General features: G+C 26.9%; 3 protein-coding genes across 10 annotated transcripts in view; 2 read left to right on the top strand and 1 right to left on the bottom strand.

Annotated features, from left to right (window-relative positions):
• The first annotated feature begins 53 nt into the window (after window positions 1-53).
• Ctl5 (C-type lectin 5) lies at window positions 54-11,188 on the top strand. The gene is made up of 5 exons (XM_074257036.1): window positions 54-209; window positions 7,908-8,007; window positions 8,652-8,846; window positions 9,629-9,834; window positions 9,964-11,188. The coding sequence occupies exons 2-5, from the start codon at window positions 7,914-7,916 to the stop codon at window positions 10,120-10,122; spliced, it is 654 nt and encodes a 217-aa protein (XP_074113137.1). The 5' UTR covers window positions 54-209; window positions 7,908-7,913; the 3' UTR covers window positions 10,123-11,188.
• A 777-nt stretch (window positions 11,189-11,965) lies between these two features.
• On the bottom strand, window positions 11,966-13,509 carry LOC141536484 (uncharacterized). Its single transcript, XM_074257026.1, has one exon. It carries the CDS (start codon window positions 13,507-13,509, stop codon window positions 12,118-12,120), a length of 1,392 nt encoding a protein of 463 aa, XP_074113127.1. The 3' UTR covers window positions 11,966-12,117.
• Window positions 13,510-13,588: 79 nt separating this feature from the next.
• The window catches only part of Exd (PBX homeobox extradenticle), a 48,825-nt gene continuing 35,921 nt past the window's right edge, over window positions 13,589-26,492 (top strand). For 2 of the 8 annotated variants that reach the window (XM_074257032.1, XM_074257027.1), the window contains exons 1-3: window positions 15,661-16,025; window positions 16,250-16,906; window positions 18,055-18,128. In XM_074257032.1, coding sequence (XP_074113133.1) covers window positions 16,695-16,906; window positions 18,055-18,128 — 286 coding nt within the window. In that variant the 5' untranslated portion in view covers window positions 15,661-16,025; window positions 16,250-16,694. Of the gene's footprint in view, window positions 13,699-15,659; window positions 16,026-16,249; window positions 16,907-18,054; window positions 18,129-26,492 lie in introns of those variants that run through there. The other 6 variants (XM_074257033.1, XM_074257034.1, XM_074257029.1 and 3 more) reach the window with 5 other exon arrangements.

Raw genomic sequence — 26,492 nt, 5'->3', positions numbered from 1 at the left:
GGTTACTTGTAGCACCCGGGAATGTGGGCCGACTATATACTGGCTCATCACCATCGCTCGACAGTTCATTCCTTCGTCGTGATTCCCAATCGTAAGGTGCAAGTCCTGATCTTCACTCCTCTTCGTATCAACCGAACGTTTCGGCTCGTTTTTTTTTTATTTTCGCACTTTTTTCAACCAGTTTCGTTGTTATTTTGTTTAGTTTTTATGTAAGTAATTTTCATTATTTTTTTATAATTTTATATTTTTAGAAAAATAATTTTTTTATTAATTTTAATTTTTATAAATTATTTTTCTTATAAATTTTAATGTTTTGAAATTATTTTTATAAAATTTGAATCAACTAATTTTTTTTTACTTGTAATAAAATTTTTTGATAGATTTTAAAAATAAAATTTTTGAATAATCATTTATCAATTTTATAAAATTAATATTTATAAACCAATCACTCGATAATTTTTTTGTAATTAAATTTTTATAACCAAAATTCTGAAAAATTTTTATTAAGTTCTCAACTAAATTGTTTTTATGAATGAAAATAAAAATTTAGATAAATATCAAAAATATCTATAAAATTTGAAGAAAAAAAAAACATTAATTTTTAGATTCAAAAATTTTGACAACTCATTTGAAATTTGTATTGCCCAGTGTTTAGTAACCTTCCATTTAAAATTATATAATTACCCCACAAGGGCATTGAAACTAAAAAATTGCATTCATCTTGGATGTGTCTTATTATTTTTTCATTTCTTATCTTTTTTTACCAAGTATTTCCTCTCAATAATTATAGTAATGATTCATAGAAATCTTCAATTGCTTAACTTCAACAATCGGTTTTTTATATTTACAAAATTTAATTAAAAAATAACTAGTAACAATAATTACTAATATTACACCTAGAATTAAAAAAAAAAACATTAATAATTAATCGAGTACAATAAAAATAATCTTTTAATCGTTGAATATAAAAATGTTCCACCGTCAAAAAAATTAATCATCTAATTAAATTAAGAATACAATCTTACAAAAAATTAAGACCAACTTGTTTACAAAATAACAAAACAAAAGTTTAAAAGAAGCACAACGAATTAAAATCAGGACCAGTTTCGATTACCAAGAAATAATGAGACTTAAAACAAAAAAAAAATATCTAAACAGCTGAAACGAAACCATAACGTCTGATCTCGTGCATCTCCATGAAACAGTGGCAAAGCCGGCCAGTTAACGGTTACCGTGACACCGTGCTGTACATAACATACGCTTTTTATTCTTCTTAGTCTCGGTATTCTTCTTCTTCTTGTTCTTGTTCTTCCTCCTCCTTTAAACTTAGTCTTCCTTTATTTCTTCTTTTTCCACTTTTTATTTATCTTCATTCTCAAATGGTATTGTCAATAACATACGCAATACGCGTAGCACGTTCTGGTAATTTACACCATAAGAAATCCAGCTGACACGATTCTCGTATCCGTCTCTCCTTACTTCGGTTTTCTCGATTAATTGCTTTAGCTTTACAATGTTAGCTCTTATTCCTTATTTTATCCGTCTGCAAATAAATTAATCATTAGTAAAAAAAATAAATGATTAATAATCTGTCATCAAATATCGCCAATACCCATTTATTGATTTTAAATTTAAATATTAAAAATTTTCTTAATAAATTATCCGGTATGTAGCATATAACGGTTAAATATTTAAGTTGTTTTTGTACACCGCCGTGGGCTACAATAATTATGGAAATGCTTTTTTTTTTTGTTGTAAATTTATTTGTTGAATTAAATGTCCGCACAGAGATAAGAAAAAGTTAGTATATGGACATACAGGAATTCTATACATAGTTGGAAAAATTCCAAAACTTGTATCATTACCGGTACAGGGCGTTCTGTAATTCCTTTGGTAAATATCTAATACAAAGAGCGGACATGTCCATTTGAAATAAAAAATTAAGTCCTGAATTTATTTATAAAACTCTGTACTGTTATATCGTCCATCATCAATTTAAAACTAAAATATTTACTTACGAAACTTTCTAATGTGTTATTACGTCGCGGTATGTGTCAATGTGACGAAAAGAATGATCAAGTATTTAATTATAATCATTAGCAATAACTATTATTTGATAGCTTGGCTTGTTTAATTGAGTTTACGTTATTAACAGTCTTTTTTTTTTGTTAATTTGTATTTACTTATAAGTTTGATAATTTTTTATTTTCAATAAAATTATAAATAATTTTTTTTTTTGACTATTTGAAATAAACTTTTTTTTATTGCAAAATAAATCGAAATTTTTAGAGAAGAAAATTGAAGTTTTTTATTGAATTCAACAAAATACATTTTTATTCTATCGGCATGTCACAGAATTATTTATACAAAACAAAAACTTACTCAATAAAACATAAATATAATTTATTGACTGAAAATAAATGACAAGTTAATAAATAACTTCAAATAAAAATGTTAAAATTAAATTTAACATTAAAACTTTTATTTCTTCTTTAAATTTTTTCCGAAAAAATAAAACAAAATAATTGCAAAATTAAATCTTTAGCTTAAAAAAAAAGCAACTTATGCATCAATAAAAAATCTTCAATAACAATGTAGTGAAATATAATCGATTATTGCATAGATCTGCAATAAAATAAAGAAGAAATGAATATGATTAAAAACATAACGAAATTTTGGCGACAAATTACTTACAATTATTATCAATAAAAAAAAATCATGTATTTATCTACTCTTATCTACCTATCCAAATAAATATGAATTTTATTGTATCATTAAAGATTATGTAACAAACATAGCCACAAGTTAGTAAAAAAAAAAAAAAAACGCACAATCATCATCAAATCGTTAAAGTTCTACTTTCTCTATCGGCTGTTACATTAGTTAGTTATTACCCATTAGTTATTAACCATTAACCATCAGCCAAGTCTAGTCTATACGTGTGTAGATTAACGTTAAATATAAATAATAATAAGTTGAGCTGCAAGGTGTAACGATTATATATATCAGGGGATGTAGTATGAGTATTATATGCAAAAGCTTAACTCTCGTGATCATATCATGCAATATGCAATGCATTCGATTGCGTCAATATAAACAGTATTATACATTAAGTCACATGTCTCTTGTTAATGGTTACCTGGATTTTATTTTCTTCTCAACATTTTTCATTAATCAATTAATGTTAATAGTGATGAATTGAATAAGAATGTTTCTTCTTTTAAGATTTAATTATCGGTGATTTATAATGACAATAATCATTCGGTTTTATCCAATTAAACTTACTTGTGAGTAAATTAATAGAAAGGGTTTTTTAATGATCATAATAATTATGGTAAAATGACTTAGTTATTTATGTAGCAGAGTAATTATGTTTTAAATATCACTAGTCATGTAGATAAATTGTTTGTAATGATGATCGAAATATTTCTTCGGACTTTTTTATTAAGATGATGATTCTTGAATTATCGATCTTTTTTACACTTATGTTTATAAAAAATTAAATTTTAGAGAGCGCTTAAATATGTATTTTTATCTTTACATTTCATTTGATTTTATTGATCACTTTTTTTAGGATTATTTGGATTAACTTGGTGGTTAATTGAATGAGAAGAAATAGTAAAAGTTAATATGTATGAGATAGTAATTTTTTACGATCAATAATCGAGTCAGTTTGTTTGATTTAATTGGTGTGATGTTTTTTGGTCGTAAACGTCTTTGAGGCGTGTAGTTGGGGAAATTAGTCATCGAAATTAATTACTGAAAATATGTTTGAAGAGTTTTTTATTTAAATTAATTAATTAGACTATTGATAAGGAAATCTGAAACAGATTTAATTTTTTTTTTACTTTAAATAATTTTTTTTTTTTTATTAGATTAATCTTTATTTATTCCAAGACACAGACAAATGGCAAATTTACAAGTAAAATGAAAATATACAAAAGTATAAATGTGTAAAAAAAAAAAAGAATAATTGTAAGTAGAGTAGAGAAAAATTTTCAAAATTTTTGCTGGCTTAAATTGCATAGATTATCGATTCAATACTAACTCCACTTGATTTAAATCATATTTAACCATATATAATATGGTTTGTTAAAAATCTAGCTCTAACAAGTAATCATAAATAAATTTTCAATTTTACTTTCATTAAAATCAATTATTTAGTTTTTTTAGATATCTTAAAATTATTTGAAAGTGAAAATTAACTTATAAAGAAATTTCAATTTTCATTTGATTAAAATTTTATGATTTTTTTTTTGCAATGTTGAAAAATTTTAAATTAAATATTGAGAAACAGAAAAATATTTAGAATTAAAAATTGAAATAATTACTATTCACTAAAAATAAAAACTAATCGGCTTAATTACGATAGAAGTCATTAAATCTTAAGAGAAGATTATACTAAAATAATTTTTCTTTGAAAAACACTGCAATTACACTTTATGTTCTAAGAATCCTTGAAAATATAAATGTTTCAAAAGTTGAATAGAAAATTCTAGGGAAAAAAAAATAAGCTTCACTGATATTGTATTATTACGAATTATTCTCGGTGATTTAATGGATTACAAGATATAATCCTGCTTTATTAGGAAAACAACAGTACTATAAGGACTAGCATAGATCTATAAAGAAAGAAAAAAAATGTTAGTACTAGTTCTAACTACAAAAACGTTTAAGATTACGCAAAATAAAAATGAATGTTTATTGCAGAGCAATTTTTACTTCGGTTGGATTCATATTCGATATTGTTATTTTTCTTTAATTTAAAGTTGGGTAATTCAAGTGTTTGATTATATACTTTCCACTTAACTTGGCTGAAAAGTTTTAATTTTTTAACATAAAAATTTAAAAACGTAAAAGTCAGCGGTTGAGAATAATCAGGCCTTTTACTCGCCGTTTACCCTTATCGATTCTTCGTCATGTTCTCAAAGAGATATCGATCGTCACATGTTGCACGATCCAGTATAAATAAGTTACGACACTACACATTGGAATTTCACGTGATTCCATAATACCTATAACACACATTACACATAATATATATATATATATATATATATATATATATATATATATATATATATATATATATATATATATATATATATATATCTGTATGGATTTTTATTAAAACAATTTTTAATATTTTTTAATTCATATCTTCGTAAATAAGTTGTCACTAAAAATACAAGTTATTATATGCAATATTCTCCGTTAATACGTGGGCTTAATTTAATATCAAGTACTGTTAAATGTCATGGGAAATTAGCGACCATTAATATTTTATCCTGATTAGAGAGCAACTCTAAAAATTTGTTTGATAAATATAATAAAAATTTTTCATTGAATATTTATGAGAACTTTCAATTTCTTTCTTTATTAATAATTATTGTTATTAAAACACTTAGAGAGACTATTAAATATAAATACCCGGTAATAAAATATTTTTATTGGTCATTTGTTTCGCTCTATTAAGTAATTTATAATTGTGAAAACTTAAAATTTTTTTGATTAATATTTAATACAATTTCGCATGAGCAAAAAATTTTTTTATAATTAAATTAGAACTAAAAACATATTGTTTTAAAATTGTACGCATTTTTTTTTTCAAATTTTTTACATGTAAAATTAAAAAAAATTTTTTTTGTTATACATTTTTCAAAGAGAAAAATTCCAAAAATTTTCAGATGTCTGCTTAATTTATTTTTCTTTTTTTAAAAAAATATTTTATGGTGAAATTTTATAAATTTTTTAATTTATTAAAATTATTAATATAAATATTAATTTTTTTTAGAAAATTCATCAGTACTTGTTTAGTTTAATTAAAAATAAATTGTCAGCGACTTTCAATATCATAAATGTGTATGTATATTAAAATGACATAAATTTAATGATTAAAAAAAAAATAATCACTTTTCAAAGATTACAATTAATTATTTATTAAAAATTTTTCAACTTACTTTTACAAAATAAATATGAAATGTAACTGAATATAAAATTTCATATTTTTTTTATACTCTATTTTGTAAAAAAAAATTTCTTCTGAAATAAATAAATTTTCTGATCCTAAAAAAAAAACAGTAAAAATTGGCAATTTTAAAATTCAATAGAAATAAAGAAAGTTTTTTTTACTCGAGTGACTTAAATTGAAATTTCTCTGTTTCATGATCCTTAATTTTTATAAAATAAATTAAAACCAGAGCATTGAAACCCAATAGTGGGTAGTGGGACATTAACTGGGCCACGGGGTTTGATGGTCAGATGTTATTATTATAAACTTTGTAAACGACATTGTTTTGTACAGAATAACTGCAATCACGAGGTGATGGTCCGTTAGGACGCGTACATATAAATTCATACATATATATGTTTATTATACATTATACCGTAATATACATACAAACTTATTTATTAGCTTGTTCATAAGTTTTATTAGTATAAATTACACTAAAATTCACAGACATGAAAAAAAAATTTTTTAAACTGATTAATAATTTAAAAAATTAAAATGAATAGGAATAGTAATATTAATTTTATAAAAAACTTAATAAATAAAAAAAATTACCCAACGTGTATTCAGAAGCTGATGTAAAAATTTTGTAAGATGTAACAAATATATTTTATGATGTTATTGTATTGAAAAAAAAGTATCTATTCATCTATTCTTGTTGGTTGCTTAATTTTGAGTTAACTAAATAATTGTTTTCCTTTCATATTTAATTTTTTTTCATACATTTAATAATTTACAATTGTACTGAAGATTCATTTACTCATAAATTATGTCCTCGTCAAATATTAATGTCACTTTCACTCGCCCCAAGACAAATGTAGCTCATTAATAAACATATTTGACCGCACTATTTAACATCTGCAGTTGTAAACTGTAAATTGTAAATAACTTATAAAAATAAAATATGCTATTTTTATTATTTAAGAGAAAGACAGATTTAAATTTATAATTTTTAAAAAATAGGCTTTGATGCAAGGTCATTTCGATGACCGAGACTTTCGAAATCGCTTTTGATGCGCTGATATGTTATTTATTGATTTATTTATTTTTTTTCTTAATTTATTAGTATTTTATTTATAGCTTCACATCGTTAGTATGGACTAAGGATGATATATGTCATGTATGTTTTATTTATTTGCAAATAAAAGGGATTGAGATTAATATATGGATTGGGATTCAATGGTATTGAATGGGATTTAATGATATTCTGATGAGTTCTTTAAATTACATGTATGTTTTTTTTTTAATTTATTCATCCTTATACGGGCTGACAGATTAGTAAATTAGAGTAGCGGATGATATTTTGATTGAAGAAATAATTATTGGTTCATTTGAGCAAGAATTAAGAAATTTTCGTTAATTTTATTTGAATTGTAAATTGAGGCGACTTTCACAGAGTTTTATTTATTATTTATGAGTAATTATTTTTTTGTTAATTGAGATTTTTTATCTTGCGAAGAAATAATATGTTTACTTAGGGATTTGGAAGTTAAATTTTTATTTTTTAAAAATAAATTATAAATTTGGAAGAAATAATAAATTATTCATTTTTTTTTTCAAATATTATAATAATAATAATAATTATTATTATTATTATTATTTATTTGATGAAAATTGGAGTAAAAATTTTTGACTTTTATTTAAATTACTAAAATGAATTTTTTTTTTCCAGATTATTATCAAAAATTTATAAATTTTTGTTTAAATTTAATTTCGTTTTAAACGAACTTTTATTCGCATTTTACAATTTATTTCATTATAATTATTTGAACAACTTTGATGTTTCCTTCTATAATTTATCTCAATAAAACCCAACAAAATTGTACAATCTGTAAAAAATTATTTTTCTTCACTGAAGAAATAATAGTAATAATAAGAATAAAATTATTTGCTACAGATAACAATGAAGTCAGCATTATTTTTACTATTCTTCGGGATTGTTGCTGTAACAGCACAACGGCGACTGGCGTTACCTGATCCAAGAAGCTGTGCAAATCGTAAGATTATCATTAAATCTAAAATAATAATAAATATCCAGCGTCTCAGTACACTCTTCACTAAAGTCATTAATAACAAATTCACTCTAAAAATTTTTCACAGAACTTGGAGCGTAATTAATCATTGTATATAACTTGCTATAGAATAATAATTTGCCTTCACGCTGTACCGACCAGTTAATAGTTTTCGTGACGATTATTTTCTCAAAACTTTCTATGTTATTAATCTAAGTACCCGCAGTGTATAATATTTAAGTAACATTGCTTGAAACCGGAGGTTAAATACCTCGGAGATCGTGTTAAGTAGTGAAAACAAAATAACTAATACTTAATAGTTGATACTTGTTTAGATTCATCGTTCAAGAGACTCTAGATGAATCATAGCTATAAATATTATAAATTACTAAAACTTTCGATCTTTAATTTTAACTGCATTTGCAATTCAATACTTTCTTCTATTAGATTGACAATAATTATCTGACTTATTAAATTTAAAATTCATAGATTTTTTTTGAATATCTTTTCTTCTATTATATAACATGGAAATTATTTTCTACTCGCTGTTTAAGTTTAATTAAACTGTTATTGTCGGTTGTCTATAATTTATTTTATAAATATTATTTAAATATTTACAATAATTACAGGAGTACGTCATGCATCATACAGAGATGCTCGAGGTGTAGCTCACTCATATTTCTTCAGTTGGGAACACCAGCCGACGAGAAGTCTAGAGGTTGATTGGCTCGATTCACGTAATATTTGCCGTCGTCATTGTATGGACGCGGTATCATTAGAAACACCACAGGAAAATGAATTTATTAAGCAGAGAATCGCTCGAGGTAATTTATAAATTCAATAGAATTTATTTTATTTCATTTTTTTTTTTTTTTTGCCGATAAACAAGCTGTTGACTGCCTACTTTCACTCGCTGGTGACAAACAACAAAATTACATGCTATTATTATTATTGTTTATAAATTTAAATTAGAAAATAAAACCCCAGGGAAAATTATATTAATTATAAAGATATCATTGTGCTAATCGTAATATGAAATTAATATCCGTGAAGTGACAATTTCTTTTTATAATCATTTTTTTTCCTAAGACTTGAGCTTGAGATAAAATTGCAATTATTTTAATGTTTTACTTTTGTTAGTTGTGAACTACTTAATTGTAATTTCTCTCGCTAATTTTATTGTCTTGACAATAATAACATTATAATTTTTTTTTCTTACCAAGATTTAATCGCTCATCTCTTCTTTATGTCATTTTTTTAAACTCGGCCATTTATAAAAATTATTTTTTAAAATGTTAATATTAATAGACTGATATTAATAATATTAAATAAAATAATAAAAATTACTTTCACTGTAATTAAACAAAAATATAAATTTTTGCTTTTACTTTCTGTATTAAATAAAAATTAAGGTCACTAAGAAATTTATATAAGTGAAGTAAAAGTATCAGTCCTTAAAAAAAAGTTCAACCAATTAATTTTAATTTAACAAAATAATTACTGTTTTGATGAAAGAAAAGGCCGAAAATAATTACTTAAGTTTGGACTCACTTTCAAGATTATAAACATTTTTAATTAATTGTTTGGTTGATTTAAAAAAAAACAGGAAACATAAGATACATCTGGACGTCAGGACGCAAATGTAACTTCAATGGATGTGACAGACCAGATCTCCAGCCCCAAAACGTCAACGGATGGTTCTGGTCAGGCTCTGGAGCCAAAATTGGACCCACTACACAGCGTAATACTGGTGACTGGAGTAACACTGGTGGATATGGCCAAGCTCAGCCTGACAACCGTGAAGCTGCTCAGGTAATTTAATTAGCTAAATTTTAGAAAATGAAATTAATTAAAAATTGAACTAAATTATTTTTTACTTGATTTTAAAATTTTAAAACTTACCGAATAAAATAATAATAAATATGTTGTCTATTAATTCAGGGTAACGACGAGTCCTGTCTCGCTATTCTGAACAACTTCTACAACGACGGTGTCAAGTGGCATGACGTAGCTTGTCATCATCTCAAACCGTTTGTTTGCGAAGACAGCGATGAACTTCTCAACTTTGTAGCATCTCGAAACCCCGGCATTCGTCTCTAAAATAAAAAAAATTAATAATTAAAATAAGGATAGATAAAAAAAAACAAACAAGATATCATAAATGAAAGAGATTAGTTTTTATACATATGATTATGATTGTGAATTGTGTTTCATCTCATTTATTTTTTCAAACTTCAGTCTATTTATATTGTACTAACATATCTTCTTATACTTAGTGATTAATTAATTAAGATTAGTAAAAGTTAATTGCAATAGAACGAATACCTGGTACATGAATTTTTATCGAAAAAATGTGCGATTAAAAATTTTTATTACTTTCTACAATAGTATATTCAATTCGTTTTAAATTCAATGCTTAATGCTTTATTCGGGTATTTAATTACTCAACATATTTTATTTACAATTTTAAATTATAATTTCAGTAATTTTCTTTTTCTTCTTATTCTATTCATGTAATTTTTATGATGTAGAAAAACAGATGAGAAGTCATTAAAAAAATACAGTATTGTATTAATCTACATGTAGAATTTTTTGACTTCGGATTGAATACTGTGCTTATTGTGTAAGTCAATGATTGTTTTTAATTGTAAAAATTATAAAGAGATTTAGTTTTATTAATTAATGGTAAAGTTTAATGTACTTATTTTTTTAACAAATAAAAATGTTTTATTGAAAATTTTTTGTTTTTATTTTTTCCCTAAATATTATTATTATTATTATTATTATTATTAAGGTGATAGTTGATAAAAATTATTCTAATTTTTAGGATAAACTTTGACAAAAAATTAATTACAATCAAAAATAAAAAATTACATTTTCTTTTTATTAAATTAGCAATACAAAAATTACAAAATTAATTGTTTATTTTCCAATAATTACTTTATAAAGTAACCAAATCAATGAAGTATAAATACTTGAATTATTTGTTATTTTTTTCATAAGCCAAAAAGAAATTAAAAACGAATTAAATTAAAATTTTCAAGTAAAAATTAACATATGGCACATTAAATTAAATTTAAGTCTTAAAATTAAAAAAATTGTCCATATTAAATAAATTAAAATTCTAGAAATGATTAGGCTTGGTATAAAAAAAAAATTAGGATACTTTCATCAAAAAATATTTAAAGCATTCAATATAAATGATATATTTTTATGAATAAAAAAAAGAAATGAATTTTAAATTAGCGTGTTAATGAAATAAAGTAACTTATTCTTATCAATAATTAATTAACAACGGAACTATCTGTTGAAAGTGAGACAAAATTGTTTATTGTTAAGTAGGAGTTTAGTTAAATTTAAATAATTCTATTGTTTTCTATAGAAAATTGCATGTTAATCACGGAAACATTAATTAAACATAGATAATTTGAATAAAAGATCTTGAGTCGTGATAATTTATTCAAATAATGCAATTAGTATATGCAACAGCTTTTAAGCAATAAATTATAAACTCGAGGTTAATCTCTGGAAGAAATTTTTATACTTTTCAACAATTAATTATTTTCAACAGTAATTTTGATTGTAATAAAAATTAAAAAAGCAAGTAATGTCTTTTTTATAGAAAACTCATGAAAAAATTTACTATGAATCAACATTGAATTTTTTGAGTAATCTCAAATTTTTAAATAATATCAAAGTTTAATAGCTTCTAATGCATTGAATTAAATTTCAATTAGAAAAAGTAAAAAAAAAAAACTAAATTGCATCAATATCAAAATTGTATTAAAAAAAATAATATTTCATCTACACGGGAATAACAAGATGACCTGGATATCATCCCAGATTATACTCAGTGATATCTGTGGTGAAAAAAATTTCAGTGTCACTAGAAAAATCTTGATTATACTGCGTGATATCTAGATTATACTCATTGTAATCTGGATTATACTAACTACTACCTAAAAATTTTTCTCACTCAGTATAATCTAGGATGATATCCAGTGTCATCTTGTTATTTCCGCGTATCCTCGCAATTAATATCAATAAAAAATGATTCCTCATTAATTATGAATATAAATAAAAAACAAATCCCGTTTAATTAATAAAATTGCTAGCTCTGACAACAAGCAGAGGCTTATTTAAAAGCACACAGTTATCAAACTCAGCTTCGACGTCTTCTGCGCGCTGTTGAGACGTAAAATAAACCCGGCAGTATCTCATGTTACTCGGCTCATAAGTCAGGATGTTGGTAGCAGCAATGGGATGATACTTGTCCACCATTTGTAGAATCGCGTGAACATTAACTCCTTCGGGAATGTTGGCCACCAGAACTTCCACAGCCATTTTCTCTATCGGGACGCCTTCCATGGGACTTGCCATTGACATTCTCGATATCTTGGCAACTAATTCCGGAATCTGGACTTCTGACTTTGAAGAAATCGTTGATCGCTGATCACTTGTGTCATTGTTTTCATGACGATGGTCCACCACTGGTTCTAAGATTGAGATTGGAGGGTTAGACGACTGAATAGTGTTGGTTATATACTTATCACCGTAACTTGATACTTTTTCTGGCTCTGTAGTCTCAGTTGATTTTATTTCCGTGTTTACCTCACTTGATATCGGTACAGAAAATTTATCACTTGTTGATTCAACAATTTTATCGTCAGAGGCGTTAAAACAATCAGTTTTATTGTTGTCACTAAAATAATTAATTTTTCTGCTGTTAGTAGAATAATTTTTCCTGCTATTTTCATTGGAATAATTATTGCCATTAGAATTATCATCATTGTTACCATTTGCATTGTTAAAATCACTGGAATTCTTCGAACGATTCAACTTACTTGGACGCAGTTTGAAGTCAGGGTGACCTCTGACGCCCACTACAGCTTTGAGGGCATCCTCTTCATTTTCAAAATTAACAAAGCAAATACCATTCTCGTTACCGGTCTGTTTTACACGTTTAATTTTACCGTAGACAGAAAATATTTCCTGCACTTGATCCTCACTGATGGCTTTTATGTTCCCAAAATGAATAGCAAATGCGTTGAACCGCGTGACCATCACAAAATCTTTAGGTTCCATTGTCTCGTCGTTATCGATGTTATTGTTATTATCAGTAGGGTTAGGTGTTGGTATTATCTTACTTGGTTGCTCGGTGAATGGCTTGGTCTTCTTTGATGATGAGTTATTGTTGCTGTAATTGTTGTACCGGGTATAATTGTAATTTTGGCCACGGTTGACAGATGAGTTGGATGATTGAGGTCTTGATCCTAATAGTCCGTTGCAAGATGATGATGAAAATTGTTGGTATTGTGAGAAAAGATTCAGGTAGACTAGCTGAAACTGAAGCTGTTGTTGCCACGAGATGTTACTCTGCGTTTGAGGTGTTTGGGGCACAATAGCACAATGGAAACTTTGGAACTGAAAATTGTAATTGCTATTACCGCCGATAGGCTGTTGCCAGCATGCCCAGTTTACTTGCATTTTCTTTTTAGTTTTTAAAAACTGATTTTTGTTAAAACAATATTTCTGTGGTAAAAAAAAACTTTTTAGTTTAAATAAAATCTTGAGAAGAATTAATAAAAGATTGATAAAAAAGAACTTGAAGATAAAATACTTTACGGTGTCGAATGTGGAGTGAATTTCAGATGGCGTTGTGATGGAGAATGATTGGTGAGGAAATTACTGTTTTAAAAGTTTATTTTTTCTAATTATTCATTATTTTTAAAATAAATATTTTTTTGTTAAATTTTTTTGAAGATTTTTGATAGGATGAATTATTTTTTTGTAAGTAGTGAATGTTAATTGGAGATAAAATTGTAGTAATGGTTTTTTATAAGAGATGGAGTTACATGACACTGAAGTTGACAGACATTAAAAATTTTTTTAGAATTTTATAGTAATTAAATTATTTAAAAGAAAATTAATTAAAAGTTTCACATGTGAAAATTAATAAAAATTAAAAGTGAAAATTTTTATGGAAGTTTACTTAGCAGATGGTTGATAATTTTAAGAATTTTCATAACAAATAAATTATGGCAAAAAAAAATTTATAAAAAAAATTGACATCTAGAAATTTTAAAAAACTACAAATGCAATTTTTTTTAAATAATTTTTTGGAGCAAATTTATTTGTTAAAAAAAATTAAAAAATTGTCAAGTGACAGCTAACTTTAATGTCAGAAAATTTTTAGAAGCATTTTTTTTATTGTAATTAATTTTTTCAAAAAATTTTTAAAATTGACAGCTGACCGCTAACTTCAGTATTATTGGAGAGTTACAGTGAATTTTTTAAATGATGAAAAATTAGACGAATTTTTTAGTTTTTATAAAAACATTTAATATTAATAAAAGAATTTATTTTTTTATTTATTATGATACGAAAGTGAGAATTAAAAAATTTTTTGGTTTTTGTCATCAGATTAAATAATAAAAATTGTACTTCTCAATTTTTTGATTTTATTTAACAAATAAATTAGATTTATAGTTTTAGAAAATTATTTAAAAAAAATGCATTTGTGGTTTTTTACAATTTCTAAAAAAATAAATTATTTTTGTCTTAGTTCATTTGATTATTATTAATTTTTTCGATTTCGGTTTTGATATTATTTAATATATTTTTTTTTTAATTAAATTAAAAATAAATTAATTGTAAAAATATTTCTGCATAACATTATCATTTAAAATCGAAGGTAAAGAAGTTTCTTCTGAACTTCATCTTTGCAACTCTAGATGTCATCACAAACCAGCTAATTTTTTTCACAACTTTAGTTACATGTTAATTAAAATTTCTTTAATAGATTCTGAAAAAAAAAATTATTTAAAGAATTTATTCACGATTTCTTGCTTATTTGTTAAGAAATTAATAAAAATTTTTTTTTTTTCAAAAGTTAAATTTTCCCGCCAAAATCAGATTAATGGTCGTCGCGCAGGCGCATTATAAACTGTCAAGTGAGTCAACATAATTCCTCATTCCTAATATAAAATAGAGATGGATATATGAGGCATCAATTTATTCGTGATGTGATTGGTCGAATATATCATAAGCATGAAAATATATGCAAACACTATATTTAGGCGCGCGATTGCGCGCGCAAATTCAAATTCTAGTACATACAAAAAAATCGTGCTGATTTAAAAAAAAAAATAAGAAACTTATATTAAACTGAATTAAATCAATTATTACCATTAATTAATCCTGATAATAATTATGAAATGAAAAAAGAGCGCAAGTTTAAATATTAAAAAAAAAAAACACAAACAACTTTAGCACAAACTTTTCTGTAGAAAAAGGTAAGAATTCTTAAAAAAAAAAAAATTTTTACACAAATAAATTTTTCAAAATTCCAAATAAAAATCCCTAAGGAATTTTAAAAACTAAAACAGTAAAAACCCGAAAGTATTGGCGGGTACAGGAGAAATTTGCGTTTCAATCTACGAACACGAGACCAAATCTCTCGAGCGGGGATGACTAACGAGCGTCAGCGATTGGCTAGTACGACTATGGCCGCCGGAGTCTCGCGCATGAACAAAACTGGTTGGTCCTTGTTCCCACAACCAGAAAAGTGTCTAGCTATCTCTGTCGCGATCAAGATCTCCATCTCTGTGTGCAAGCAGTGCGGCTTCTATCAGGATAGACTCAGTCTGACTGCCCAGACTTGTAACCCGTAGGTTTTAGTTTAGTAAATCAGTGATGCACGCACACGCGTGTCGTACAGATCATTTGTAAAAAAACAACTTTTTTCGTTATATTATTCTATATTCTATTTCATGTTCTTTGTACTTGTACATATAGATCCGATACCTCGCTGAGAGGGATAGAACATATTGAGAAGAGTGAGCAAGAGAAAACACTGAGAAAGATAAAGAGGCACGAGTAAACCAACTGAGTCAGTTGAACTGACTAGTGTTGCGGCTAGCGTGGTACGTACATACCCGGAGCAGACGTGATAAAGAAACAGAAACAACCGGAGCGTTGCCTTATATGGTGGAATTATTCCAGTCAGTGATGTTTCTTTAGTTAACGTTGTTCTATTTCATATTTTAATAAAAAATAAAAATAATAATAAATAGAAATAATTTAATTAATATACTTTTATTTTTTTTTTCTGTGTAAAATAGTGGACATATATATATATATATATATATATATATATATATATATATATATATATATATATATATATATATAAAAAAAAATTATATATATATATTTATTTATGAAGTGCAACTGGAAGGGGAACACGTCGTAAAGAAGCGACCTTGAAAACGCGTATACGTAAAACTCGACAATCCGTCAAAACTAGACGATACACCATTTTATATGACGCGTGTGTATACGATAAAACAGTATAATAAGACTAATAATAGTAGTAATTGAAGATAATAATAAATATATTTATTAATAATCAATTAAATGATTGAAAAGAAGGCAAGAAGAACTATACAGTGAGTGATAAAAAAAGGTATATGTTTTTGGTGACGTTATAACCTCAAACCTGTGGTCTGTGTAGCGAGGGTTGATGTTTGTTATTGGATTGACTGATAAGTTTTTCGGTTAGTTAATTGATCGGATAATTGAAGTTGATCATTGAGTTTTGGTTTTGTTGATTTTATTTTTTATTAAATTTTGAAAGACCTGTTGAGAGCAGTGCGAATTGGTGGAGTAAAATGTTACAGCACGGAGGATCTAGTGTTGGACTGATTGGAGGAAACGGGCAAGGAGCACAAAACGCTGGCGGGTATGGCAGCATGGGCCAGGTTGACGGCTCTGGGGGCCAGGGCCCGGAACAGGCCGTTGAAGCTAGGAAGCAAGATATTGGAGAAATTTTACAACAGATTATGAATATTACTGACCAGAGTTTGGATGAAGCACAGGCTAGGTAAGATTTTTCATTTTTATTTATATTTTAAAGTTATTATTTATTATTAATGATTCTGTCATCAGAAAAGGTTTAATGGTTTAGTCTAATATAATTTGTAAACAGCAATTTAAAATAACATGTTTATTGGAGTAAATAACTCGTGTTTTATTTTTTTTATTCCAATTTTAAATTGTAAATAATGGTCAGTTTATTTTTAAATATTTATTTTTATCTAACGAAAATAAAATTAAACAAAAATTTAGAGCAATTGATAATTAGACGAAAAAATTTTTTCACAAAATTCTTGGTTTGATAATAAATATGTCCAAACAAGATAAGAAAAGAATTTAATAAATAATATCACTAGTAATTGGTATTTGAAATAAAATTAACGAATATGATAATGATAATTATGATAAATTAAAGTTAATTATTTACAGCGTTGTTTTCAAAAGATTGACTAAATATTTAACGATTTAAAACGTTATCTTATATATTTATTTTCTTTATTAAATTTTCATTAATTAACAATTCATTACCATGTATAAATTCTCATTAAAAATAAATAAATAATAACTAATTACTGCAAAAACTTACTGGTTAGTTATTATCATTAGGCTATGAATATGTAATTGTTATTAATTTAAAATGAGAGACAATTAATTAAAAAGATATTTGATAAAAAATTAAGATAGATTAATTCAATTAGTCTACTGTTGCTAACGATAAAACAAAAAAACGTGTGCATAAAAGAAAAATAAAAACAATACAAAGTATGTATTTGCCGAGTGTAGTATAATTATCTCGTTAAACGATGCTTATCGTTATTGGAATACTATTAGAGATATAGAATTACTATGGAATAATGCAATTAAGGAATCAAAGTGTAATTTCACAATTAAAGTTATTTAACTAATTAAATATTTATAACACTTTAATGTTTAATTTCATCTATTGCTTAACAAGTATCATCAGTACTATCTACACTTTTTTTTTTTATTATTACTGCAAGTGTTTTGAATCAAAGTGTTGATGCTGGAATTAATTTTCTCTAAAATTCGAATTTTTTTTATGTAAAATTTTTTAAATCTTTTCAACTATTTACCTTAACTTTTTCAGTTTCGAAAATAAAAATATGAAATACAAATATTTTGTTTCTATTCCAGAAAACATACACTCAACTGCCATAGAATGAAGCCAGCATTATTTTCGGTGCTCTGTGAGATAAAGGAAAAAACAGGTGAGTTTGTTTAATGATTAAAAAATAATTTTCTTCTATAAATATGTTATGTATTACATACAATCCATTATCAATTTTTATCAAATTTATTATCATTGATACCTCACGTGTGATCAAGTGTTTACTGTCAAACAACTTGTAAAAACATTCTAAATCCATTATTCCTTATCTTATCCGACGTACTATGTTGTAGACCCATTAAAAATATAATGATTTATTAATCATCAATCTATTCAATTCTCGACATAATTAATGGGTTCCGTTATCTTTAATTTATAATTTATTACTCGCGATATATTATGTCATTTTTTAAATCAGCCATTTTCATACACTTAGAGCATCATATTTTGCCATGAAAAAAAAAAAAAAAAAAAAATAGGTACTCACCCGGCTTAGTCAATTTAAAATTATTAAAAAAAAAAGTTCATTTTTAAAAAAACAGGTAAAATTAAAAATCGAAAATTGCTTACAATAATTTTTTATAAATTTTCAAATAAATTTGGTTTTTTATAAAAATCAAATTATTAAAAAAAATTAAATCGTAAACTGTATATTTTTTTTTGTGTATTTTAAAACACTAAAATATGTTAACGCAAAGCTTAATACACCTATAGAAAATTCTATTTCTGTGGGGTGTAATTTAAGTATCATTTAAAAGTAATAAACATTATTTTTATGCCGTGTTTGAATTACTTTACGCCGAGATCAAGAGACCACGAAAGTGCAATTATTTTCCCCTTGGCTAGTCGGAAACTGTTGTCTTTAAATTTTCGGGGTTGGAATAGAAATAAAGAGAGCAGAAATACATAAATATAAATATCTTTGTCTGTTGCGTTGGAGAACTAGAATAATGTATACTGTAAAATGTAGAATACTATCTCTCAGCACTACACCCTTGGATCCTAGCAAGGAAATTTCGTGGGGAGCTTTACCAGGGACCGTAGAATAGAACGAGAAGTAAACCGTCAGCATCAGAATCATCAGAGACTCGTCTAAATCTAAATCTTACCATTACAAAGCAGGCTTTAAATTCCGTTCTTTTTCTGCATATGTATCTTTCTTTTCTATCTCTATCTTCCTTCTCGCTACTAGTATAGCTTTCTTTCTTACTCTTCTGATATACACACATATATCTAGTCGCTAGATGCATCCCGGTTGATTTTCTTTCTTTCTACTATACCCAACTCGGTTTCTTCACCCTCACAATCTCCATGCGTCCTGTTGCCGTTGTGCGTTCACGCATATATGAGTAAGTATATATTTCTTCGAACAATCCAAGGGGGAACGACCGCGTCAGCTATTGCTGGTCTCGTGTGTGTTTAGCTGTGTGCTCTGTGCTGGCGAAAGACCCTGGGTACGGTATCATATAGGATTCGAACGAGAACGAGAAAGAAACTGAGACTCGAACGGGTTTTGATTCGACTCGCGTTCGCTCGGAAAAATAAAATAAAATAAACTTGATAAAAATGGATGTTTATATTTATAAATGTTCTTATATATATTTCAGATTATGCCGAGCTATGCATTTGTAAAAATATCTCCTTTTTTTTTTATTTTTTTTTTAATGAAAAAAATAGCATTTTTTGTAACAGTTTTATTCTGCAATTTAAAATTTTTTAATTTTATTATTTTTAATTGAAAAAATTTAATTTTTTTTATTAACAATTTATTTATTTTATCAAAAAAAAAAATAAAAAATTTTTATTACTCCATTTTAGATGATAAAATTTTTTGAATTCATTGAGTAAATTTTTTTTGGAGAAATTAATTGGCTTGTTTAAAAAAAAATAAAATGAAATAAAATAATTTATTTTAAAGAAAAAATACACGCAATGTTAATGACAAATACATACATTAAAATTAAATTATTATCCTTGAATAAATTAAATGATTGGTGGTTAATTTTGTGGACACCCTGTATAAAATTTAAGTGAGAGGGCAGAGTCTGTAGTTGTAAAGCAGGATAATGAGGGGAATAGAATAGAGGGAGAGCTAAAAAAACAAAAATAAAAAATTGTGGGGGTTGAAGAGAGACGAGTATCGACGTAAAGAATCTAAAAGTGACAGCCTGAGTGAAGAAAGAGATACATATAAGTATGTTGAAGTTGAATATATTCAAGGATTTGGGTACTGGGTACTATACACCATTACTTACTTAGTATGAACTGTAAAAAAAGACGGAAGATCAGCTACGATTTTACTTGTATTTGTATTGGTAAGAGAAGAGCAGTTTAAGTACGAGCAAGAGAAAGAAAGTTTATGGGCAATGGCTGACGAGGCAGTGAAAAAGTACTAAAACCGAGAAGAGCAGATAAACGCTATGTTAAGCAGACTATTTTACCATCAATTTAATATAATCAGCACTTGACTCATGATGCGCGGTATAATATGTAGATCAAATACCCTTTTCGACAGATCTCTTCGCACCTCATTCATTTATCAGTGTCTTTTTTCGTTGTGTTTACTTTTGGATTGATATTTATATTTATTTTTTAACTTCCCGCTAAGAAAATTGAAAATTTTCAAAAATCGGAAGTTATTGGTTTCACCCCGTTTTTCGAAAATCGAGTTCTCATCAGATCTTGACGTTTTGAGGTTCTAGGAAGCTTCCCTCACTATTCCCGCGATGATGTCCGTATGTGTGTGTGTGTGTGTGTGTGTGTGTGTGTGTGTGTGTGTGTGTGTGTGTGTGTGTGTGTGACCCTTTTATAACTTTTGAACGGCTTGGCCAATTTCATCGCGGTTGGTGCCATTCGAAAGGGCTTAACCAAACTTAGATTTCCTGAAAATTTGAACCGATTCGGACTAGTAGATTTTGATAAATTGTAAAAAAACTACAAAAAAAATTTTTTGAAACGTGGTTTTTTTGGAATAACTTTTAAACGGCTCTACCGATAAATTCCAAAAACTAATCAGCTCTTAACATCAAAAAACCACGTCGATTGCCGCCAATCCGGTCAAAATCGGTTGATTCGTTCGTGAACGAAAGAAAACCGAAAAAAGTGTTTTTTCGGGGTTACTCTGAAATTTTCGGTTCGATCAATTAAAACCTGAAAATAACTTATGAGGATGATGAAACTGCGTCGAATGCCGCCAACCGCGTGGAAATCAGTTGATCCATTCAAAAGTTATCACGATTTGAAAATTCTAAAAATATTGATTTAATAAACTCCTATCAAACTTTTGAGCTCGGAGAGCTCAAAACTACACGAAAATTAGATTTTTGAACTGGTAGAGCTCAAAAGCATAACAAGTGCAATATCGAGCGCTTAATTACGAAAGTAGCGGAAAGTTGCAGGGATGGCCGTCAGGGTCAACCGTTTTCCTAATTTTTTTTTTTTAATTTCAATATTATATTTGAATTATTTTTATTTGTTATTTTTTTTTTAGTTTTATGGAAAATTTGAAACAAAAATATTTTACATAGTAAAAATTATTATTGATATTTTTGTCGGAATATTTTAACCAAAGGAAAAAAAATGTATCCTTCAAAATGTCAAAAATAATAAAGAATGTTCAAACTTCTAAAGAATTTTTCCTCCCAGAGGAAAAAAAACCTTCAAAATCTATTTTTAATAAAGTGATTATCCCTAACATGGAAATTAAGTTTCTCAGAAAAATGTAAGATGTAAGAAAGAATTTTTGGTTTCAGGGGAGCAGGTATAAGTATTTTTCTACCTAACAACCATGACTACCCGCCCCCAAGTTTATTTTCTGTCTCTACTTAGTACTAAACTTTCTATTTTTCCACCCGAAGAAATTCTAAGTACGGCTTAGGCTTTGTGTTTATGCTGGTGTAACCTTGACTGACTAAATGTTTTCTTTTACAGCACCCTTTTAGTAGTTAACTTAATAATCTTCACAAAAGTGAGTTTAGATTGAAATTTCCTGTTTTACTGCACTGTAAACACTTTTGTAGAAAAAATTTTCAATATTAAAAAATAATGTTAAACTTTGTTGAGATTTATTGCGTGGCAATAACAATAATTTGAATAAGGCGGAAAGTCACAAATGTAGCCGTCACGTACAAAATTTTACTTATTTTATCATTTTTATCAATATCTTTTCAAGTTTTTAACAAAATAATAATAATATCTTTATTTATTCTTAAATTATTATTATGTTTTTTTTTTTATTTTTATATGTTACGAAAATTCGCGAGAGTTAACTCGAGGATCGAGTATTTAAGTACAATATTTGTGTAGTAATGTTAAGTGCATGAGTGATAACGGGTTTAGGAGTTCTCTAATCTGCTTTGGCACGTGCCCAGTAGTAAATTCTATCCCATTTAACTGAAAACTTTATTTTCGAATTTATCTCAAATTGTCTGTTTAATTGTGTTAAGTATTTTACACATTTTTTGTAAATTCTAACATAAAAATTGTTCATGTTTTTTTGGTAAATTAATTTTTAATACAAACACTTTTTATAAACATTTTTTGACTAGATTATTTTTCGAATACAAAACTAACATCTGGCGTTAATTTAAACCTTGAGAAACCTTTTACACTCAAAACGTAAATTCGTGAGAAATATTCTTGCTTTTTTCTAATAACGATTAGTCGATTTGATCTGATCCAACATCTGTTAACTTTAAGCTTAAGCTTAAAAAAAAACTTTTCCCGTAAAATCTTTTTTTAAAGCGACTTCGTGTGTAGCACGTGACTCTAATGAGGATTCGTTATTTATTCACTGCTTTATTTAAAAAAACAATATTTTTTACGCTGAAAAAATAGGGATGAATTTAATAATAATTTAGGTGAATATAAGAATGAAATTTATATTAAATTATATTGCTATTAACAAAATTTGTTAATATTTTATCAAAAATCGAAATGGATTGTACTAGTTTATTATTTAATAATAAAATTAAAACTATTCATCATTTTTTTTTTTAATATATTTGAAAATTGAGCTTATACAAATTTTAAAAGTTCAGAAAATTTACGGCTAAATTATTTAAGAAAAAAAGCGTCAGGTATCTGTTATTTTCCGTACCATTCTTACATTTTAATCACGATCGTAAATTTTCTAGCAGTTACTTGAAACCTCGTTACATAGAGTGCATTGTAGTTGCGCCATTTTGTTATCAGCAGCAAAATGGCGTTAAAAAACAAAACAAAAATAAAGATGTAATGTGTTTTTAATTTCATCGAATTTCGAAGTTTTTAATTTATAAATTGAAATTATGACAATATTATCGATCCTAGAGTTACTGTTCAAAATTTAATAAAATTTAATGTGTCAGTAGAATATCGCAAGATTTTAATCACTATAAATTTTTAAAAAGCTACACAGAATCTGTAAAAAGATACTGAACTTTTATAATTTTTGCGTCTTATAAAAAATAACGATTTTTTTTTATTTTATGAAAAGTACCGTTTAGATCTCAATGAAAATTCAAATTTAAAAATAATTGCATGCCTTAAGCGTGATCGTAGGTAAAGATTAAGATCCCGTGTTTTTTTTTAATTGTTGCCGTAAATATCAGTCTTATTTTCTTATAAAATAAACATTATTTTATTACAATATTGTGCGGAATATTCGTAAATGTCAGTTAGTGTTTTAACAAAGTGTAATTGAAAAAAAAATTCTTACATAAAAGTAAGAATCAAACTAAAATATAAAAAGCTTGAGAATAAATGGAATCGACACGTCGACGGTTGATTTGAATGCGAAAAGTAAAGTGAATTCTTTGATTTCAAACTTTAAACCATGGAACGGAATCTGGTGCTAGCCAAAAAAACGAGGAAAGTTTGAAAACTTGAGTGCAGTTATAATGTATTATAATAACAATAATAAGAAGAAAGAGGACAAAGTATCGGCAGACGCTTTGGAGATGTAGTGAGAATAGTCGTTACGCTTCGTAGACCAGAACTCAAACTGACTTAGCTCTTATTTTTCTCGATGCATTCTTTGTTCGCTATGGGTGGTCCTGTGAGATTAGAAGATTCGAAGAAGAGTTAACAAAACGCGATAGGGGGCTGTGGATCCAAAGGAATGCAAGTTTTTCAATGAAAAGTGTCTAGTAGACGAAAAGATGGGCACCAATTCCGGCTTTGAATTGTATACGTTTGGATGGATATTTATTTATGTGTGATGCTGAATGGAGAGAAATATACAGCTACAGAGCTACAGATGTATTCTGGCAAAACCACGACGCCAGGATTCCGGTGACTTTTGTATGAAAGTTGGGACGGGAAATACCGAGGCAGCATATGGAATAGAAACTCAACGCAAAAACAGGAAGACTCGAATTCGCTTGAACTTTTCTGTAGAAATTTTTTTAATATTTTATATTTTTTGTGATATTGCGTCTCTGATATAAATCATATTTATCCGCAGTTGAACAAATTTACATCAACAATTCAAAATCAAGATTACGTTTGATTACCGCGAAAATTTAATGACCTTCTTCGAGATCACTTGTCAAATTTAAAAGTCTACCAAACAAAAGACTAAAATATTTAACAAAAATAAATTTAATTGAGTTGGGTTGAGTTCAAGTCGTAAGTTTCTTAAGTTATTGCCGATCAGGAAGCGTATTTGGTACTGGTATTGGTAAATTAACCTCAAGGCGCGTATATACACAAGCAAAGGCGCACATATTGTTGAGGTTTAGTTAGTTAGCTCTTTTTATCTTTGTGGTTATAGTCGTTGGCGGTAAAAGTAAAAGATTTAAACCAAAGTGTATACAGATATATATTTGTATATGTATATATACATATATAAATATATAAATATATACATGTATTTGAAAGATGAGGGAGTAAGTAAGAGAGATGAAGATTGTGGTAAAATATATATACAAGGATTGGAAACCAAGAGACGGCTGGTTCACCTTGACTGCTTGGCAGCTCCTGCGCTCTTACTCTGCATGTTTAATACCATCAAATGTTTAAGAATATATATATGTAGGTTTTCATGGTAATAAGAAGATGTAAGGTAGATGTAAAAGAAGAGATGGTAAAGATTGTATTTGTAACTAAGCTCTGATGGCTCGAAGGACCACATTCTTGGTTTACGTTTAATCGAGGCGACAAGATAGCCTTTTTAATTTTTTTTTTATGTTAACTTACACCTTTAAAGGAATATTCGTTGACCTTTTATAATAATAATAATATTTATTATTTTTATTATAATAATAATTATTATTGTCATTATTATTATTTTCTAATACAATGAAATCAAAAATTTTTTGAAAAGAAAATAAAAATAAAAAAATACCATTCGGCAGCCGAAATGGAAGGAGATTTCATGATGAATAAAAAAAAAAAGTACTAGGATTGTAGACAAAAAAAACTATGAAATCTACTTAAAAACAAAACCAGCGCAACTGCAAATTTCATAATTGGCAAAGCGGAATAGGACTTAATATAAAGATTACACACACAATGTGGTACTCAAACTGAAGCTTATTTAAAGAGCTTTCAGATGCAATTTGCAGAGATTCAATTTTTATGATTTTGAAAATTTTGAAAACTTGACATTTCTAAATTACTTGAACGATTAAGTTCATCTTTGAACTTGAGTTTGGTATCTATCTGTAGAATAAGTATGTCGAGTTTGGTAAAGATCCGTTAAAAATTGGCAACGCTATCGTTGTGACAAGCCGCGTTACATCGTATATTATATATACATTTTTGAAAGATATGTATTTTTTGACTCAGCTCGTCGAGTCGGAATATAGTAAAATTTTTCAAAAGTTCCGTCATGAGGACCAATGCAATAGTTAGATTTCAATGAAATCTACTACAAATGAGTTTGTAAATTAAAAGTTATGGCTAAAGCAAAAAATTTGTTAAGAATGATGGAAGTTTCAAAGAAAATTAAAGAAAACAACAGAAGCTATTAATTATAAGTAGATAATGTAAATAACAAGGAATTGAAAATTTATATATTTGAAGGGATAAAAGGTCGTTTGAGAACATTGTAAGATATTTCACAAAGATATTCGCGTTGTAGATTCATAGACAAGCATTTGCTGGACGATAAAGCCAGTGTCCAATGCGACGAGCTGAGTCGCAAGATAAACAAAAAGAAGAGCTGAAGAAAGAGAGTAAGAATAAGAATAAGAAGAATGAAAAGTTTATCTGAAGCATCGATGCCACGGTATCGCAGCTCTTTCGATCTACCGACAGAAAACGCGAGTCAACGCTCCTCTAGAAAACAATTTACTTCATCTTTTGTTCCTATTTTTGTGTTTTACTACATAGTTTAATTTTTAGCCCAAAATTTGGAAAAATAACTGAAAGAATTTGAACAAATAATTAAAAAATTAGAACTTAATCCTCCAAATGTGATCAGAAAAGTAAAAAATAAATGTTAGAATTATAGAATTTATTATATGTCACAGCTTCCATT

This window comes from Cotesia typhae, unplaced genomic scaffold (assembly GCF_013202065.1).
Source record: "Cotesia typhae breed Kobodo isofemale line unplaced genomic scaffold, CoteBio_Ctyphae scaffold_152, whole genome shotgun sequence".
NCBI lineage: Eukaryota > Metazoa > Arthropoda > Insecta > Hymenoptera > Braconidae > Cotesia > Cotesia typhae.
The sequence above is the reverse complement of the archived record's forward strand: the minus strand, read 5'-3'. Positions and strand labels throughout refer to the sequence as shown.